Here is a 21556-nt window from a genome sequence, read left to right as displayed (position 1 = left end):
CAGTAGTGTTCTTGTTACTGTCTTGGTCCTTGTCACGCTCCAGTGTATACCCGGTGTGAGATTAGGACACAATGGGTCAAATGTTAGCCCAACCAGTTTATTACAAATACTGGTTGCTTAGGGATATGGGGAAAGGAAGGTGGGCGATAGAAAAGAGATGAAAAGCAAGGAGACTTGGCAGAAAGCAAGAGAGATATAATCACCACCGTGGATCCAGCGAGATTCGTAGTAGATCCGTTGATCTCAGGAACTCGTCAGGTCACCGCGGGGGATGGGAGATGGCAGCAAGCAGGCCTCAGGGTCCGTCCTAAGTCTCTTCGGGAGTTCTCAAAGATTTTTTCTTTGGGAGCTCTTCTCCAAAGTTCTTCTCTGAAAGTTCTCCTCCAAAATCCTTAGTTCAGTGAAGGCCTTTTATCCTCCATTTCTCAGATGTTTTTTCCTTTTCTCTTTGTTTGTGTGACATGTCTGGCCCAACAGATAAGCCAGCAGCGGAGGTCGCCTTCATTGCCATGCAGGAGCATTGTTGTCTTTTTGTGGTGGTCAGCTTCTCCAAGCCATACTCCCCCAGAAAAGACTATTTGCACCTATTTCTGCTTATCTTTACAACCATAAGCAGAGACAATGAGGCACCGTAACATCCATCCAGATAACCGGCAGTTATCAGTCAGAGTCTTGACACCAGAAAAGGCCTTACAAAGCAAACTTTGAGACAAAGGAAAACAGTTTCTGTCTTTACGGTCCTCAACTTCTTATTAATGGTGTCTTAAAGGAGTCACAGTAGAAGATTGCTACATCCTGACATCCTAATTGGTTTAATAATTGCCATTCCTTGACAATAGGGACTGATCTATGCTGTCTGTGCTTATAAATATATGAATAATACATCAAATATTCTAATTTAGAGCAATCCTGTACTGTATAGGAAGGAAAGTAGGAAATGCTCTCTTTTGATTAATAGTGGGTTACTTTGGGCCATCTGTTTTTATATTTTACATTACAACAAAACATTATGACAGCGAGCATCTCCATAGCATTTTTGGAAACTCTCAGCTGTATTTTTCTTTGTGTTGCTCTTTTGGCCATAGATAGATATCTATAGACAGAAAAGCACAAAGAAAATCATTGCTTTGAGTAAACTTCAGTTCTTCCGTGTTGTCTTTGCTAACAGTCATTGAAGCATATGCTGCCTTCTGTGTTTTCTTGAGGATTGTGCCACACTTGAATTTTCTTTTTCTGCACAAAATTGCAATAAAAATAAATCCTGAGCTTGTGCAGGGGATTTTTTTTTTAATTAGAAGCCTTTTTTTTCTAAATGTCTGGCTGTTGAAGAGACTGTGACTCACACTACTTTTCAGGGGTTTTTAAGTCTCTGATGTAGACCATGGTAATATCAAGTGCGTTCAGAGTATCACACAAATTTATAAGCTTTTATGACTTTTCTGTCAGTTTCACTTGGATACAGATGTGGGTGTGCTTAACTGTTACTGCCAGCGTGTGAATTAGAACATTTTGTGTCTTGAGCCATGTGTGCATGCCAGTACAAAGTAGTGGAATAAGATATACTCGTAATATCAAACTATTTTATGTGAATGTATGTCTTGCTCCCTGAAGTCTTAGCTATAAAAATCAAAATGATTGATGCAGAGGAAGTTGAATCAAGATCAAGGTTAGCAGTTTCTTAGTTAAGTCAGTTAAGGTGTAAATACTTCACGTTTTTACTGATTTCAGTAATTGGCTTTTTTGTCTTTTTCAGTCATTTGGGCGATTCTAGGAAAAAAAAGGACTTCCAGAACTGAAGGCTGCCTGTTATATTGTTCCAACTTCTTTTTTAGGTTCGTCGGTGGAGAGCTGAATATCTGTTACAATGCTGTTGATCGTCATGTTGAGAATGGACGAGGAGACCACACTGCCATTATTTATGACAGTCCTGTAACAAATACCAAAGAGAAAATAACTTATAAGGAACTCCTTGAACAGGTACATTTGAGAATAACCTTGTTACTGGAAATAGACAGGAAATACTGCACAGCAGGTAGATACAGGGAGATAGAAAAAACCTTGCTAGTTTATTCCTTTTGCTGTGCTTGGTATTGATTTGTAAGCTTCACTACTTGCATTAAATAATAGTGTATCTGAGAGGTTTTGATCTTCCTGTATTTTTTTTTCTGCATTTAAATATTTTTTTGTTCTGGTTGGTTACATTCTGAACTTTCTCTCTTGAATTTCTTCTTTTCCTTTTTTTTTTCCTTCTTTCCCTAACAGTTCTTATTTCTTGTGTATGAGGGAATGCAGAGTATTTGTCAAGCTGCATGGCAGTAAGTTGCTACAATGAACAAAAATGCCACTATAGCAGAGATGAAGGTACATACCTTGACTACAGCTGAACATGATTGAGTGTAAAAACAAATCCAGTGTTAGCAGGAAGCAGCTCTAAGGAGAGTTGCATCACATGCCTGCTTGAGGGAGGCATGAGTGAGTGGGAGTGCTGATGGCCTGTGCTGATTCTCTGCCTGGAAGGTTCTGGGGGAGCTGACTCAGCTTACTTTTAGCTTACCCTGACCTAGAATAGTGGGATAAAAGTCTGATTCTATCCAGAAAAGTGCAGTCAGACAGATATGTGCAGAATTTGGAATTCTGTAGTTTGTTCTCTTTAATCAAAAGAGAGTGTTATCACGAAGTGCGGGATTTGAGATTATTAACTTCTCTCACAGCTTTCTGGTCTGTTCTTGTGGAATTTAACTTGGCTCACCTGGTCATTGCTGGACACCAGATAACAAACATGCCCACAAAGATGTTAAGTGAAAATTGCAGATGTATTTTCAGGTGTGTTTTGTGTCATAGATTATGTAGAGCCTAGGAGAGATTCTGGGAAGAAACACAGCGAACCACTGTGGATTGTGGTTCACTTATACCCCTCCATCATCACTTGTTGCTGTGTTCTCAGTCTACTCAGTGCAAGCTAAATGTACGTATGCTGAAGTTGAAATACACTTTCAATGCTTTGCATGCTTCATTACAGATCAGTGTAACTGTAGACCAGGCATATGAACAGAGCAATAACCTGGAGAGGAAAGAAGCTTTTTGCTTTCTGTCTTGAATTCCTTTCCCAATTTAAAACAGGCTGACAGCATGAATCTGTGTGCAGACTGTAGTTTGAGCTGTACCCATCCAATGAATGTTTAGTAGTCTGTCTAGCCATTAGGTGATATTTCAGTGAGAATATCTTAACAGATAGGCTGATTGTTCAGAATGTCCGTGCAAGAGATCAGCTTTTGAAGCAATGGAGTTCTTTCTAGCTTTTGCTAACAAAAAATGAGTTTATAGGTGGATTCACTGGAAGATACACAGAATAGCTGTGGCTCACAGAGTGGGAAGATGTAGAAATTTGTAGGAAAGTGGATCATATGTCCAAGGATCAAACACATGGAAAGATGGAAAAATGACATAGGTGCTTGGTTGGAGATAATGCAGCTTCTTAGGGAGGGTAGAACAGCTACAGCTACACTTAGAACACCTTGGCACTGTCACAGTTTTTTTAAAGTGAAATTTTATTGAGCACATGCAATTATATTGTATTAATTATTTGCTGTTACAGATGCAGTGCTGCAAGTGCAGAGAACCAGGGCTTTGGCAAAATCTGAGACGTGGTGGTCTCTGAGAATGTACCAGTTGGACTTATCTTCTACACTGGTGCCTGTTAGAGGCCTTTAAATGATTATTACTGTGTTGAACTGTTGCCAGTGTGATGGGGGTGAAGGTTTAAGCTTTCTGTATGCCTGGGGACATTCTTTATTTCCAGTTGTGAGATGCCTGGAAAAGATAACGGAAACATGAATCCTTTTAGAAAGGCTACGGAATCTCTGTAGTATTAGTTACCCAGAAGAAATAGGGAGTGATGGCTTCTGTTCATTTAAAAATAAAGTTTCTGATTGTGTTGGAAAATGCTACCATTTTCAGGTTAAGGCAGAGGTTGTTATTTTGCTTACATGACTGAGTTATTTTCTGTAGGAGGCCTCCCTTGCTGAAAAACATCTCAAGAATTTGAGTGCCACGTTTGCAGATGTTGACACTTGACAGATACCTTACACAAAACCAGTATGATTTCTCTTTGTCATTCTTTTCAGTAACAATGGACAGTTAGTGTGTTGAATTTGGGTCTGTAATAAATAATTCCTGAGTGCAGTAACCTGACAGAATTACTAAAAACCAACCCTCCCTCCCCCTTCCAGCTGAGTCTGTGGCAGCACTGCATGTTACAAAAGCACGGATGAGAGAGAAAGACTTCAGGGTTTTCAGCACTGGGTTAGGTTGTAATTTATTCTGTAGGATGGCTTTTTTTTTTTCCTCTATACTTACACATTCTAAAAGCATCATCTTCTGAAATAGCTTTATTAGCCATTGTAAGGTTGTAGTCATGTCTGTCTTGGTCCGCATCACCTGTGCATTACTGAAGTGTCACTCACGTTGTTTTGCTTATCATAGAATTGCTCAGGTTGGAAAGACCTTCAAGATCACAAGTCCAACTTCAACCTAGCCATACTACTTCAACTCTTAACAGCCCACTGCTAAATCATGTCTCTGAGCACCACATCCAGATGATTTTTAAACTCATTCAGGGATGGTGACTCAACCACCTCCCTGGGGAGCCAATTCCAGTGCTTCACAACCCTTTCTGTGAAGAAATGTTTCCTGATACTCAACCTGAACCTCCCCTGGCACAACTTGAGGGCATTTCCCCTTGTACTGTCACGTGTCACTAGTGAGAAGAAACCAGCCCTGCTCTCATCTTTCAAGATTTCTTCTTATTTGAAGAGAGCGATGAAGTCTCCCCCTACCCTCTTTTTCCTCAAGACTAAACAGCCCCAGTTCCTTCAATTTCTCCTCATAGGGCATATTCTCCAAGCCCTTTACCAGCCTTGTTGCCCTTCTTTGCACCTGCTCCAGCACCTCAGTGTCCTTTCAATATTGAGGTGCCCAAAACTGAGCACAGTACTTGAGGAGTACTTGAGAAAGACTGCTTCCAGTTCCTTGCTTTATTCCATGAACTTTCATTTCCTTCTTCCTATAGAAATGACCAATTTCTTTCATTTCAAGACATTCATTCTCAGAAGTACTTAAAGATAAAAACTGGAATATAGAAAATCCTACTGAAACTGTCGGTCTAGCTTTTTATCCTGATTGTCTGGTAGAGCAAAATTATCTTGACAGAACTATGTATGAGTCTTTTTGTTTAATGCTGTTTTTCGTTTTCTTATTCAAATTTCAAATGTCATTCTTCAATGGATGTCCTGGAAAGATTTAACTGTCTTGTCACAGAGGTAGCTCTTCAGAAATACCAGTATTAGTATTCTGTAAGAGATGAGACTAATCAGGCACTTATAAAGGGCGGTATCCTGGGTTTTTCACATTCCACACACAAAAAGGCTTCCAAATCATCTTGGAAGTCTAGTAAAGTAGCAGGAACTTGATCTCCCTTGACTTGAGATACCTATACTGCATTCTGTCGACGTCAGTGATGCCTGCAGTAATGTATAATTTGGTGCAGTATTGGCAGATGAATGAAGCAATGCCATGCTGAATTGATTGCTGAGGCTCATGACATTTCCTCTGTATGTGGTTTGCCAGTTTTACTTTGGAATAGGTTTAGTTTGATCCTTTGAACCAAATGCCCCATGGCTCACTTCAAAGTGGTCTGAATGTATCTGTTCTGCAAATCTTCCCATCCTTGGCTTGTAGATGCCTTTAGAAAGCTCTGTGCTTTCCTTTCATCTGTCTCACTGCTGCTTGATTACTCTCCTGCTCTGTGTGGATGTTGTCCAAATAATGACACATAAGTGAACTTAGGGGCTGTAGAAGTTTTGAAGAACCCTATTGTGTCCCACAAGAATTCTTCTGAGGGAAATGCTTGTCTGGAACTTATCTCTTGAGTAAGGTGGATGCTGTGGCATCGTGCCTGATCAAACACAAAATCCTTGCTGAGTTGGTATTTGAGAATCTCCATGACCTTTTCCTTCTCCTTCCTGCTAGGAGGCATGTGCTTCACAGCCAGTCTCCCAAACCAGGAAGGAAAATGGACCAGTATCTATACCTGACCCGAAAACTTTCCCTTGATCCAGATAACACGGTGTCATATGAATGAACGAGAAATTACTCCAATTTACTGTAATCCCAGCAGCTCTTTGCCTGCATTAGAAAGAAATAGAAGTCATCCTATCTTACGGTTTTTTTTGTTTTTACTTGTGGACCAATGTATGAGTACCACTACAACTACTAGACAGGCTCCCCCTGTGCACCAGTTGAAGAGGGAAAGAGACTGAGGCTTCTGTGCAGGCCTCTCACAGGCCTGTTGATTCAGGAACCAAAGATGTAGATAGTTTCACGAGCGGAGGGCCTGGCGGAGTGCTTTTCCCTCCCCTGAACATCTGTTCAAGATCTCTGCGGTTCAAGATCTCTGCACACACACTGTGCCACCTCTGAAACTTCATTGTGCCATGTATTCAAGAGTATGGTCTCATCTGCTTGTGAGGAGTGCTGCATTGCTTGTCAGTTCTCCCCTACTTGGCTGGAGGCTTGACTTTAGCAACAGGATGGTGGCTCAGCTGAAGAGACTATTGCAGCACTGGGAAAAGGAGAAACTCACAATTTAGTAGAAGACTGAGGAAGTTAATCAGTACCAGGGGACAACAGCAAGGATGGCTTTCCTTAGTAGTCTTGGAAGAGCAACAGATTTGAGAACCTAAGAGGAAAGGAAGGCTTGCTGCCTTGGGTTTAGAGGCATGCATATGTGACGTGTCTCTTTAACAGCAAATGGTGCACTTTGGGTTGTTTCAGAAACTCAGTATTTGAAGAATCTTTTTGTGTTCAGCCTGTGTTGAGGGACCGTGTTCTGCTGAGACTAAGGCATTATTCAACCCAGTAAGGTTTGGAATTCCTCTTTTAAGCATTTGGAGTGAAGTTTTCATTTTAGTATCTTCTAAACAGAATTCTTCTGGTGTGGACCAAAACTGCATTTCAAACCACTGAGAACAGCCAGTTTGCTTCAGCGCAGCACAGTGTCTCAAAACCTGAACTGCTGATACAGATATTATTTCTTTGGTGGCTGGGTGCTCACTAGGGCTTGCTTTGATGTAAGTGTAATTTAGGTCCAGATCTTCAAATCGGAAAGCCTGCTTTGCTCTCCTCTTATATCACTTGTTGAAAGCAATTTTATTACTGAAGTGTCAAATATATTAAGGCGATAGAGCAATCTTAAACTTTGAAGAAAGACAGAGGAACAGCATGCTGGTAGGAAAATAACAACTGTCAAATCATGAGTGATGAAGTATACTTTCTTTATGTAAGCCATAAATGACAACACAGTGTAACAAACTGGAAAGTTCCATGGCTTTTAACAGTTTTATGAGATGTTCCTACTCCCCCTTTTTTTCCACTTTAGAATGATGGCTTGAGTGTTTCAGGGTTTCTGCATCAATCCTAAGGGCAGTGTAAGCATGTTTTATGATGTTCCACAATCTTATGAGGCATTGCAGGGGGAGGCAGTGTTTTATGAGGGTTGCTCTGGAAGTAATGCCTCCTATTTTATTAGTTTGGCCCATGGCAGATGGTGGCGGTATGGCAGTAGAGGTTCAGCCTTACTGCCTTGTCTAGGAATGACTAAATGCCCGTGGTGTGGCTATAAATTCTAGTTGTGTGCATGTCTAAGCCTTGTTGATTTGTTTCAGTGTATCGACAGGTATTAATACATCTAGAATTAAATATACTTTATTCTGATAATGAACTTTATTTAACATGAGAGGGCTATTATGAATGAATAGCATACATTTGTTTATATATGTTTGCAACTTGGCATTCTGATGACTTTTCCTCACAAATGTATTCTGAGTTGTGGCTGAAAATAACATCAGGGATTTATATGGTGTTTATAAAAAAGGGGCAGCTTCTGATGCGAGCATGTGTCCTTGGGTCTGCTCTGTTTCTGTTTTCTTAAATCCTCAGGCAGAGGTGTAGAAATATGCAGTCTGACAGTGGGTGAGCAGTGTATTTAATGTAGACACAGCTTAGATGCATCTGGAGCTTTTGGGTATTCCTATCTCAGTGCACAGAGATGTGTGATTCCACTGAACAGAGCAGCAGTGAGGTAATGCTGTGCCCCTCTTCAGTACAGCATTAAATTGTGCCATGCTTTCCTGAGCGTGACCATAAAAGAAAGTACTTAATGCCTACAAATCACTGAAAGTAACAGTGATACTAAGATTTAGAATGTTAAACTGCATTAAATAGAGAAAAACAAATAGAGAAAACTCAAATTTGGAGAATAATATAAATGAAAGTAAAATGTTTTAAGGCAGATCTGCTTTGCTGACTTGTGCATCCTTGAAAAAGAACCTTCCTTCCTCTGCTACTTATACAACATTGTATTGTTTGCTGCATCACTGCTTGAGACATTTGGAAATGGGTATTTTCCATTCTACAGGCAGTATCCCCTTGCTGCTCTCTGGAGTCTTGTCTTCAACTTCTTTTCTTCCTTGTCTGATAGTACGTACTGGAAAGAGACTTCCACGAGACTAAAACCCTACTTTTACTTAAAACCCTACCTGCGTGGTATAAAGAATAAATAAAGAATAATTTGTTATAGATTGGCTGCGGGGTGTTCGAGTAGATTCACATCGTATTGATAGTGAAAGAAATTAGAATCTCATAATTTACTGTGGGTTATTATGGGGAATTTTTTTTGAGGGGCAGCAGCAGATCTGGAAAAGTTTTTAATGTGTTGTGAACGTTTTGTCAGTACAGGTGTCCAAGTTAGCCGATGTCATGGTCAGACATGGTGTGAAGAAAGGAGATCGAGTGGTTATCTACATGCCCATGATTCCACAGACTGTGTGCTGCATGCTGGCATGTGCAAGAATAGGAGCCATCCATAGCCTGATTTTTGGTGGATTTGCATCAAAAGAGCTCTCTGTTCGCATCGATCATGCAAAGGTAATGCATACTTGGAAGAAGAAATGCCATCGCATTAGTTATTCTTGTAAACCAATGTCAAAAACACCTTTTTTTTCAAGAAAGGGAAATCCTTTTCTGTGACAGAACAGCTTCAATTTGCCTCTTATCTAACACTGAAACATGAACATTGTACTACTTCTGTGCTGAAGGTGGTATTTTTATTCCAGCTGAATGCTGAAGTACAGTTTTTGATTACTTACAAAAATCATGACTATTTAACATACCATTCTCTGCTTAGAAGGCACTTCTTTCTTAGTCCATCACTCTCTATAAAGCATCACCTTAAAATAGGCATCTTACCCAGCATTTCCTTCAAGTGTGTGAAAATCTGCATCATACCAACCTTCAGTAACTTTTGGTTTACTTTGCGTTTATATGTATAAAGTAGTAATTTTTTCAGCTGTATGTCTACTTCATGTAACTTGTACATGAATCAAGACAGCTAGTGAGCTAATTGTCATAAGTGGCTCTGCAGAGAACACAGATAATAGAGGCAAATGCTTGTAAGGCTTCTAAGTTAGGTGCAGGTTAAGCATGTTTCTGAAGCATTATGTCAATCTTTTGAAGTGTAAATGCAAATAATAATTTAATAGTAACTGCTTAGTAGTTTTTATTGGCATATTAGTGCATAAGTTTCAAGACAGCTAACAAGTGTTTGTATTGGAAGGTTTTGTTCTTGTTTTCTACCAATGAACATGACAAAACTTTGTCATCTTGAGCATCTGCTTGTGTTGTTCAGCCCCTCTGCAGCTGATACTGTTGATTCCCATTGGCCAGGCTTACAAGCTGATCATGTTATGCAGGGTGAAGTCTGCACGATTTGTGGAAGTTGTGTGTAGATTTTTTGTACACAGAAGTGCTCCTCAGATCCCCAGGGTTTGAATTCTATGAATATCTGTGAATTGAGAATAGTATTTTAAAAGGTTGAATGCATTCAGTGCCCCTTCCCCCCCATTTTCTGTTTTAACAAAACAAGTTAATGAAATAGCTGAAGTACTTTGTTGGAATTGTGAAAAACAGCTGGATGGAGATTAGTGACAGCTCAGATTGTCTCTTTCTGCCCACTTCCCTGACTTCTTCAGCAAGCTCTAAATTTAACACAGAAGTTTTTCATTAGGGAAAAACAATGTAGAAGAAAAAGCTTTAAAGATTAAATTTGTTACAATATAAATCATTTAGCATGTTTACTTTTAGACTACTTTGCAAGCACTATTATGTTATTTACTCAAGGTCATATAGCAAGTCTCTTCAATGGTTAGCTATAGAATCACTACCTGCAGCCCCTGGAATAAATCTTAATTTATGTTGCCTTTTTTTTTTTTCTTCTCCTTAAAAGACAGATCTAAATACTTTGGATGGTTTTTGATCCGTCTGATGTATAATGAAAATGTAAGTGAAGAGAACAGGCACATGCTCAGCCTAAATATCAAGGCTTCCCCATATTTACAATACTACTGAGGTTAGCTTGAAAATATGAATCTAAGGAGCTGTAATAGGTAGCGTTCTTGTGAACTCAGAAGTTAATTTAAGCAGTCTCAACGTCCCCCAGCCCTTCTATTATTCTGTTTTCTACGAACTGGGTGCTGCAGTACAGGACCTGATTTTAGTAACATTAACTTGAAAGGACTTGGAATACAAAGCTGGCTCTGAGGAGCGTTTTTGGAAGCAAGGGCAAACTTCAAGTTTTATCGGAAGAACTAAACAACATACACTTGACTATTGACTATACACTTAAATATTGACTATGAAAAGGTACATATACTTTTACCAGCTTGCCTTAATTTATCATGAATTTTAAATAGGAATGGAATGCCACTAAGCTCTACAGTTGATAATTTCTACTCTTGTCAGGTAGTGGCAGTGTTACAGATGTTCTGTGGTGAATTGTGATGAAGTGATCAGAGTGTGAGAAGAGGCGTTTCTTGTCATCTTGCCTTTCATCTGAATTTGAGAGTACATAGTTTGCAGTATCAAGATAATAGGTACTTTTTTCAGAACATTAACTATGTTTTGAGAAATTAACATGACACTTGTGTAAGAGTTTTTTCTTAGTAAACTAGGGAAGCTGAGAAGAATGCTTTAAGAACAGTATTCTCTGCCTGGGTAATAAGGAAGCTGATATGTGTTCAGCAACCAGTTTTTTTATAGCAATTCCAGAGGGGTTTTTAGATTTTAAGTAGAAGTTCTCCAAAACAAATATGCGTAATGGAGCTCTGCAGATACGATGTTTGAAAGCTCTTGAGACTAAAGCAGTGTTATGATTTGCAAGTGAACAACAGTTCTTGAAAACGAAAAATGTAAGAGGTACTCAAGTTATTCAGAATTATCTGTTATTTTCCAGTGAGGTCAGAAATACTATATTCTTCACTTAGAATTGACATGTTTAGGGATATTAATAAGGCATCCTTGTAAAAATGAGTAAATATTTTGTAGTTGTTTATTCTGAATAAAAACCTGTTCTTGTACACAGATACGGCAATGCATGGTTACCTCTACATCTTGTCATAATATGATGCATACAGGACAATCAGGTGATGATAAGCAGACAGCAGAAGGGCAGATCTGCCTGACTAACCTGACCTCCTTCTATAACAAAATGACCTGCTTAGTCATCCTGGATGAGAGAACGGCTGTGGGTGCTGTTTACCTCAATTTTATGAAAGCTCTTCAGACTGTTTCTCACTGTATTCTTCCTGGAGAAAGCCTCATGGCTTTGCTAGCTGTATAAAGAACTGTCTGAATGATTGGACACAGAGTCACAGTGAATGCAGTTCTGTCCAGCTGGAAGCCAGGTCCCGTGGCGTTTCTCAAGAATCAGTTTTTAAACATTTTCATCAGTGTGCTATGTGATAAAAACATCACCTTAGACAGTTCAGTATTGGTTCTTTTTAGTCTTCCTTACTGCATATGATGAGTTGATGAGCAGAGGGGGCACCATTTATAAATGTGGCATATAAACCTGGCATTGACTAAAGTCTTTCATTGTAACAATTGAATAGGACTGTACTAATAAGTTTTATTAAATATAGTCTAGTTTCATAGCAGCTTCTAGTCAGATTTTCAGTTTAACTGCATTGTATTAAATCTTTAATCAAAATCACCACATCCCAAAACGTAAAGGTGACAAATGCTGAAATGTTAAAGCTTATCTGAAATTTTTGTGTACAAGCTAATTAGCAAACTTCCTTGAATGGCAGATTTAGACAGGAAACATTTTATTACTGCACAATCAAACAATTTAGTACTTTCTAGATAAAGTACTTTCTATGCAAAGCTTAAAGCAGCCTTAACTGCTGCACTATAGTTTGTGCCTACATAATGAGATTTATGCTAATATATACAGTCACTGAAGTATCTGCACAAGATGCACAAGATAAATGCACTTCTAAAACTCTAAAAGTAAAGAGATTTAGGATTCACAATCCTATAGTTAAAATGAGTTATAACACACAGCACCAAGAAACTAACTTTAATTTCCTGATACAAAGTGATTTTATTTTCTGAATACAAGAAATAAAAATACTGATGATATTGGGAATTAAGTCAACATAGTTTGTATGCAGTGTGGTAAGGTTTTTTGACTTAGGAAATCTTACATGATGCTTGTGCTTGGCTTAATGAAAAAGATGTATCTTCTAGATCCACATTTTGAAATTGAAGTTTTTAAAAAAATTAGCATCCAGAAAACAGAAATCTGGTTTTTAGTGGGTTTGTGTCCTGGGTCCTGTAACCATCACTTGAAGGACTCTAGTTTAAATTCCCTCATGTGTCTTTAGACTTCAGTTTATTCTCTTGTGTTTCTAGTTTCATTTGGTCTTTACCTTTCTTTTCCTCTTTCCCCTTCTGTCCCTCATATGTTTTTTATATAATTGCAGGCTGAAAAAGATCCAGCAAAGTGCTATACCTGATTGATTTCAAGCACATATGTAATTAGGAGGCAGACTAAACAGGACAGATGACTTGACATTAAGCTTTTCCTTCAGTGCAGGGGTTTAATTATGTAAAAGTAGATTTCATGCAAAACATGTTATTAGATTACATGTATTTTATAAAAATACTTTGCAAAAGTATACATTAACAATCTAACTTGTTTATTTTAGCCCAGACTTATTGTCACAGCAAGTTTTGGTGTAGAACCAAAAAGAAAAGTGGAATACATATCACTCCTGGAAGGAGCACTGGCGATGGTACAGAACAAACCTGAGAAAGTTCTCATTTACAGGCGACCAAACTTGGTGAGTGTCCTGTTACAGTGCCTTAATGTTAGCTTTCAGATATATATGTATTTGTGGCGGAAATGCTAAGTCAGGGCTTGAACCTATTGGGAAGGCAGGGCCAACCCAGGGGAGCTCAGGTGTATGCAGTGCACCTGAGTGACTGGAAGCTGTGGAGCCAGGATCCATCCCTTCCCTGACCTCAATTAAGGGTTGGCAGTAAAGGCAGGGGTATCTTGCTGGAGATCTGTGTACCTGAGGCTTTCCAAATGTAAGCAGATTATTTCCTTTATTTCTGTGCATACTGCAGTTGTGTTTGAGCACATCCTCACTCACAGCAGCCTGGGGTCTTGCTGCTCTGCAACAATTTGTCACTGTTGTGCTTTCCGTTGTATTTCAGCAGTCTGTGTGCCTTTTCTCTTCTGCAAGTAGCGTTTTGAGTGTATGTGTTGTAGTTTGGTTTTGTATCTTATGGAGAAACTTTCTATGTATGATACAGCAGGTAGTGGTTAATGGAGTTAAGTCCAGCTGGAGTCCCGTTATGAGTGGTGTCCCCCAAGGGTCGGTATTGTGGCCCATCTTGTTTAATATCTTTACTGATGACCTAGACGAGAGGATTGAGTGTACCCTCAGTAAGTTTGCAGATGACACCAAGTTGGGAGAATGTGTCAATCTGCCTGAGGGTAGGGAGGCCCTTCAGAGGGATTTGGATAGGCTGAACAACTGGGCTGAGCTCAATGGGATGAGGTTCAATAAGACCAAGTGCCGGGTCCTTTGCCGGCACTTTGGCCATAATAACCCCATGCAATGCTATAGGCTTGGGGCAGAATGGCTTGAAGAATGTAGAGAGGAAAAGGACCTGGGGGTGTTGGTTGATGCTCGGCTCAACATGAGCCGGCAGTGTGCCCAGGTGGCCAAGAAGGCCAACAGCATCCTGGCCTGTATTAGAAATAGTGTAGCCAGCAGGAGCAGGCAGGTGATCATCCCCCTGTACTCAGCTCTGGTGCGGCCGCACCTCGAGTACTGTGTTCAGTTTTGGGCCCCTCACTACAAGAAGGACCTTGAGGCCCTGGAGCGTGTTCAGAGAAGGGCAACAAAACTGGTGAGGGGTCTGGAGCACAAGTCTTATGAGGAGCGGCTGAGGGAGCTGGGATTGTTTAGCCTGGAGAAGAGGAGGCTCAGAGGTGACCTTATTGCGCTCTACCACTTCCTGAAGGGGGGTTGTGGTGAGGAGGGGGTGGGCCTCTTCTCCCTGATAAATAACGACAGGACGAGAGGGAATTGCCAGAAGTTGTGCCGGGGAAGATTTAGATTAGATTTGAGGAAACATTTTTTTTCTGAGAGAGTGGTCAGGCACTGGAATGGCCTGGCTAGGGAGGTGGTTGAGGCACCATCCCTAGCGCTGTTCAAGAAGTGTTTAGATGAGGTGCTAAGGGATTTGATTTAGTAGTTTAGTGGGTAGGGATGGTGATAGGAGGATGGTTGGACTAGATGATCTTGTAGGTCCTTTCCAACCTAATGTACCTATGAATCTATGAAAATAGAACAGATGCTACTGTGCAGAGAAGTGAATAATACGTGTTTTTACCCACTTACTCTGTTTGGACACTTTTCTGTTTTTCACTGGCAGGGCCCTGTTCCCCTTACCCCAGGTCGTGATCTTGACTGGGAAGAAGAGCTTGCAAAAGCACAGTGTTATAAGTGCGTCTCTGTTCCTTCAGACCACCCTCTTTATATTCTGTATACGTCTGGAACAACAGGCTTGCCCAAGGTAAAGGACTGTCTGTAGACTGTTTGTGGCCAATCTATTTGCAGTTCCACTTGAGAAAGTATTTAGTTAAAAAGGTTGAAAATATCTACTGCAGCACAGTGCTAAAGATGATGAGCAGTGTTAGAAATGCTTTGATCTCATTTATTCATATTTTTCTACTTCAAAGGCAGTGTCTAGGTGTAAATAATGTTTATTTAAATAGCATTAATATAAAAATAAACTATTTAATCCAAAGAGTTTGTACAGCATAAGTCTTTGAGGATAGCAGAATGTCTTCTATTCATGAATATTTTCTGTATTTTTAACTGAAATGCATGTAGAGTGAGTATTTAATGGCAAGATTAGTTAATATATCACTTCCATGATGACATTTATTGCTGAATAGTCTTTGCTTATTCATTACTTAGGTATTAGCTAATCTTCCCATAGATAAGATGTAATGGATGACATTACAGATTAAATGGAATTAGGCATCTTCTGTAGGCTTATTTTTCTGAACAGTTCTGAGTCTATAACTCCCATGAAAATGAAGGCTTAGATTGAGAAGGGCATTGTTTGAAAATGCTTGCTTTCAGGTGTCAATTAGTCTTAATGATTTATGTTTAAAATCAAGCTCTGCGTGATTGTTTGGTTCTTATAATTCTTTTTGAAGTGTATATGATGATCTGAGTATAGTTCACCAGCAGTGATTTCACTGTCACAAATTTGGAGGCAGTATCACGTGTTCATAGGTAAGATTTAGTACTTACAGTCTCATAAGTCGGACTGTTCAGTTACGATACCCTCCTAACAAAACTCTCAAGAGCAGAGACTAAGTTAGAAACTGAGACTAACAAAGGAAATCTGCTTTCTGAAAGTCGCATTAGCTAACCATTATCCGTGACAGCAATCTCCATTTTAGTGACTGAATGTGTCTTTAGCCTCCCCAGGTTACTGGAAGGGGCTTGAAAGTATCAGTACAGAAAGAGGGGTGTATTTCCACAGAGTAATTTACCCTAGTTATTTAGGCAAGTGCCAGCACATACAACACATAAGCACCGGTGCTGGTAGCTCTTTGGCATTGCTCTGTTGACATGGGGAGACTAGACAAGTTCAAAGCAGATGACTAATGTTTAGGTGACCAATCTTTAAGAAAGGTAAAGACTTGATATCTTTTTTTTTTTTTGTCAGCGTATATTGACTAAATATTTGTATTCAACATGAATGAGACAACTCAGGTCTTTATTAGTTGTCTTCAGGAAACTGTTATCACAGCACTTTGGCTTTTCTTTTTTCCCAAGAAAAGAGAATTCTCATTCAGTGAGAATGCTAGCAGAAATGTGTTTGTAGGAATGAATCCTTTTATTAAGTGAGAAATGTTGGAATTTGACAATTTTAAGTCTGTTCAAAATGTTATTGAAGGCAGACATATGTTCTTTAAATGATCTTACAAATTCAAATTATTTTCGTTTAGGGTGTTATCAGACCAACAGGTGGCTATGCAGTTATGCTGAACTGGACTATGTCAGCTGTGTATGGACTCAAACCTGGTGAGGTAATTCTACTCAAACGCCATCTAAATGTTTTGAAACTTGTCTTAAGAACAGCACCAATTTTCTTATGTTTTTATTTCATTTTAGGTGTGGTGGGCAGCTTCTGATTTAGGCTGGGTCGTTGGTCATTCTTACATTTGCTATGGGCCTCTTCTTCATGGCAATTCTACGGTTTTGTACGAGGTAAGTGTATACTATCAACTTGGACATTTTTACAATGAGTGTGGTCTGGAATTAGGGAATCTTGTTTTCCTTTCATATTTTTATTTTCAGATTATGTAAAAATTACGGTATTTTAACATGGTATATTAGGCCTGGCCTCTTCTGTTACTAACTTATTGTACAAATCTAGTTTTTGAGCCACTTCTAATAGCTTTGTGGGCAGCTTAGGTAGCATGTGGAGAAGTAATCTCATCCCTGATGCGGTGGAGAGTGAAAGCTGAGTACTACAGACTCCAGAGCTTATTGGATCTGCATCAAGGCAGAAGATGGTTCCTGAAATGGAGACAGAGCAAGGAGTCTGGGTTCCCTGCTGTAGCTCCCTGCTGTGAATAAGCACTTTCTAGACCTGAGCATCACTTCTGTTAGAGTGGGGGACTGTGCCCCCATGCCTTTGTGCAAGAATGTAGTGCAGGAATGTTCTGCTGTCCACTGGGAACGTGTTGCTGAAAGCACAGTGATTCGAGGTACAGAAGAGAGCAGAAGATTAACAGGAATGTAATAATGAATTAAAGTAATAGAATGCCTGTGGAGGCTTGTGTGCTTATGGTCATCAGGGTCATTAGCTGAAGCTCTTTCAGCAGCTGAGGTCCTTCTCAAAGATGTTTTCTGTGAAACTGAATGTCTGATGCAACGCAAGTGAGAGTGTTTTGTCTCTTTTTGAAAAGCTGCATTTTCATTGTTACCTTTTTCTTTCTTAAGTGACTCAACTGCAGTCAAATATGAAGGGTGGATCAGGACGAGAGGGAATGGCCTCAGGACGAGAGGGAATGGCCACAAGTTGCGCCGGGGAAGATTTAGATTAGACCTGAGGAAACATTTTTTCTCTGAAAGAGTGGTCAGGCACTGGAATGGTCTGCCTAGGGAGGTGGTTGAGGCACCATCCCTAGCACTGTTCAAGAAGCGTTTAGATGAGGTGCTAAGGGATTTGATTTAGTAGTTGGGAAGGGATAGTGATAGGAGGATGGTTGGACTAGATGATCTTGTAGGTCCTTTCCAACCTTATGAACCTATGATCTAAGGGGTAATGGTAAGTTGTGACTGTGTCACTGCTGGTTGCTGCATGCATGACAAAGTAAGCAGAGAAGTGGGTATATATTTACTGCAGAAGTATTTCAGTCTGAAGGAAGATCTCAGTGATGCCCTCAGAGATTGTTCGAGCAACAAATGATACACTGAATTCAGAAGGTGTTTTTGTAGTGTCTGCCCAGATAGCCCAGAATCATTTAAATGAGTAGACATAGATTGCAGTTCCATTAGGCATTCAGTAAATCAAAGTTAAATTAGATCTCTGTTGCATTGTTGTCACGGTTTATTTTCTGGGTTGGAGTGCAAGGGTATGCAGCATCCTTCATGGTAGTCATTGGCACTAAGAACATCAGGAATGATTAAATCCCTTCTTAGCAAGAAGGCAGTGGCACATGCTTAGGTCATAAGGCTGCCATAGTTGGGGGGGGAGGGGCGCAGAAACTTTCTGGCAGTACCTACTGGCCACATGAACTGACATGCTGCTGTCATAGACAAGAAACAGAGGAAAGGGTCAGCATGACACTTCCTAGAAGAGCTTTCAGCCAAAGGAGTGAAGATCTGTGGGATAACTTTAAATTGGAAAGTTTGGAACTGCATTTTTGGTCCAGTGAACAAGACTAAAGGTAGTCTAAAATAAACCTCAGTTAGCATCTAATGGAAGATGTAAAGAGTATTGGCATTACATACTGTGATCTACTGATCTGGTCTAACTCACTTTACTACTTGCTGTGTAAACAGTCTGTGATACCATATGCACTCACATTATTCATGTTATTTCACACAATGCTAAGTTGTTTTATTAGTTCTTGTAGTAGGGAAAGGGCTGGTTGTCTCTCACAGAAACAGTAGGTTGTGCTTATCTATCAACTCTTAATGCTTTGCTCTTTCATTTATCCTTTTTATAATGGAAAAACGTGAAATAAGAAACAAAATGCAGTGTTTAGAGTTCAAGTGAATTTTGAGATCTTAGAAGTGGGTTTTGGAATTTGGTTTTGTCTTTGTGGTTTTCGTGATTTCTTCTCTCTCACTGAGAACCTAAAGGTAATGTGTTAATCTGTTCTTTGAAACAGAAAATTATCTTTTGTAAGAATGTTTTTTTTTCTTTCCATATCATGTTGTGAACTGTAAGGTCTGAGGCAAATAACTTCATTTTTTTAGCTTCTAGGCATTGAATTGATTTTTCAATAATCTTGTTGGGAAGTAGGCTTGCAAAGCAAGTGTTTTTTTCTAAACTAAAGTTTCTTTCCCTAAACAACTGAGACACAGAAAATCTCATACCTTAATATTCCCAGTCAGTGACTGCAGCAACCGGAGGAAACTTTAAAAAAGAAGTCATTCTTGATTTTCAACTCAGTTTGCCTTGTGGACAGAAGTTTACTGACTTCCTTCCTTTGTCAGCTTTCAGTGTGAAAGCCTGAAGTGAGTGCATTATTGAAATATGAGACAGTGAGTATCTACTGTGCAACGAGTTTCTGAGTATTACATATGCCTAGCTCTTTCTGAAAGAGTCTTCAATATGTCATCTTCTGTGAATTTACAAATTGGGTCACCTGGGAACTTCTGAGAGCTTTTTAGCCAATTATTAGTTTGTAATATTAGTATATAATTATTATAACTTTGGCTAAAAAGTTATTAGTGGTATTGTTGCTCTCTGTTTTTTAAAAAGAGAACTGAGTCCCACTGCTTTGAAACAAAGTTCTGAGTAAAGGAAGAGGGGCAGGTTTGGGAGGTACATTTAAGTGAGAGAATATCTGTAACTCATGTTAGAATTTTGTAAACAGGATTCCCTAGTAACTCAGTACGTCTTTATGTGGGAAGTGAATTAAAGAAGTTTTCAGTAATTAATATGTTCTTATGTATACAAGTGTCCAGAGGAAATAACCACGTGCTCGTGTACATCAGCAAATTTGGAAATAACTCCAGATGCAGGGATTGTTTTGTGACACTTAGCAGTAGGTACGTACATGCTATACAGCTGTTTTGTGCTTTTGCTCATCCCAGATGTGGCACTTGTCATGTTGTTCTCTGTGTTGCTACTTAGGAAAAGAAAAAATTGCAGCATCGTTCTTCATCTTACAGACACAGAGACCACTTTTTCTTGTGGAGACGATAATCTGCATGCTCCTTTGAGTATTATGGGTTTGCAGGAAGACAACTGTGATGAAGGGAAGCCAGTTTTGGCTCTGAAAAAGTAAGAGTTAAAGCTTTGCATACAGGCCTTTTTCATGCAGTTTTCAGCTGTGTTTTTCTGAGGTGGAGTGGTGAGGAAGAACAGTGTGTTTTGTACTGCAGTCCCACAAGGTTCCCGTTGTTCCACTGCTCTGAGGTGGTAATTCTGTTACATCCATACACTGTGTAACATCCCTGTAAAATCTTGTTGCGTTCAGTATCCTTAAGCAAAATGCTGTTACTTATTTTGACCTTGTCTCATTTTCTGGAAATGAAGGCTTCAGAGGATGTGTAGACACTACTATAGGCTATATTTAAGGACTGAGAGACTCAGTCTGGAATCTACTTTGCTAGCAAGAATTTAAGAATTATTTGTGTAGGTGGTCAGAGTTAATGTTACGTTCAACATTTATGAAACATAAATATAATCTAGACAAATGCTACCTGTTTTGTATTGAACTTTCAGCTGATGATGTTTCTTGTGTTGGGAAGAATAGATGTGAAGTTTCATTTCTGATGTATTGTCTCCACACAAGCTAGAAATCTTTCTTATAACCATTCTGGGTAGACCGTCTGGGCAAAGTTAGGACGTAGACAAGCAAACAACTTGTGGGAAATGCTAGCAGCACTGGTGCTAGAATTCATTATTGTTCTAAGTAAGAAAAAAACATATGGTATTGATAAAAAAAAATACCTAATTGAAACTAAGAGGATAAATGTTCTTATGTCTCTTCAGCTGCTTGAATTGTGCAGCATTGTAAAGTAAACAATTCTCATCATCACTGCTGCTGACAAATTAAAATATGCTCATGTGGGAATGTGGAGCTTCACTCTTAAGACAAAGACTGGGGCATTCCGGTGGCCAGTGCCAAACTGACAAATTCCTACACTGGGAGTAGCTGACCAAGTTTGTCCTGAGGCTAAGGGGTGTATGCAGACAAAACAGCCTTGAGGGACAAGTTTTATGTGAAGCACAGTACAAGCCTGCACATACTCAAGTCAGCTGTAATATGGATCACTAATTTTATGATGCGGAATAGTATTCCAGTTTGGATTGCCTCTAGTTTTGCAGTACATGATAGTAAACAGTTGACTGTTTTGATTGAAGATTTGTAGAGTGATTTCTTGTTTGTGTGTATATGAGTGTGAGAGATACCAGCATAGCTTCTAGGAGCTGGTCCTTGTGATGTCAGTGTATGTCATGCAATTGCATTCTCATATGCAGATGTGTGTTTATAAAGGTAAACCTGCGTGCCATGTAAGTATATCTATATATATAGGTACTAATCTCTTATTTTCCATGTTGTGTATGTGTTCCTTAACATTTCTAAGTGCATTTAATCAAATGGAACACGAAACATAACTGAAAACTCTATCTACTACTCATAATGATTTTTAATTATGTTTAATTTTAGAAACCTGGTTTATGAATAATGACCTCTTTTAAGCTCCTTTGCTTTTTAATAAAGAAATTTTTGAGGCTCTGAACACATATATATAGAAAAGAACGAAATTAAACACTTCTCTAAGAAAATTTTATGACTCAAACAATTAACCTGACGTTGGGTGCCTTACAGCCCTCATCTCCATCTTTATTTCATTTCCAGGTTGTAGAGATC

General features: G+C 39.3%; 1 protein-coding gene across 5 annotated transcripts in view; it reads left to right on the top strand.

The window, feature by feature from the left end:
* The window catches only part of ACSS3 (acyl-CoA synthetase short chain family member 3), a 70834-nt gene that overhangs the window by 5039 nt on the left and 44239 nt on the right, over positions 1-21556 (top strand). For all 5 annotated transcript variants that reach the window (XM_065743225.1, XM_065743227.1, XM_065743226.1 and 2 more), the window contains exons 2-7: positions 1833-1977; positions 8794-8982; positions 13104-13238; positions 14848-14988; positions 16442-16522; positions 16608-16703. In XM_065743225.1, coding sequence (XP_065599297.1) covers positions 1833-1977; positions 8794-8982; positions 13104-13238; positions 14848-14988; positions 16442-16522; positions 16608-16703 — 787 coding nt within the window. The remainder of the gene's footprint in view (positions 1-1832; positions 1978-8793; positions 8983-13103; positions 13239-14847; positions 14989-16441; positions 16523-16607; positions 16704-21556) is intronic.

This window comes from Cyrtonyx montezumae, unplaced genomic scaffold (assembly GCF_038088225.1).
Source record: "Cyrtonyx montezumae isolate F1298 unplaced genomic scaffold, pur_monq_1.0 scaffold_3, whole genome shotgun sequence".
Classification (NCBI taxonomy): domain Eukaryota; kingdom Metazoa; phylum Chordata; class Aves; order Galliformes; family Odontophoridae; genus Cyrtonyx; species Cyrtonyx montezumae.
This window is presented reverse-complemented; position numbering and strand designations above follow the sequence as displayed.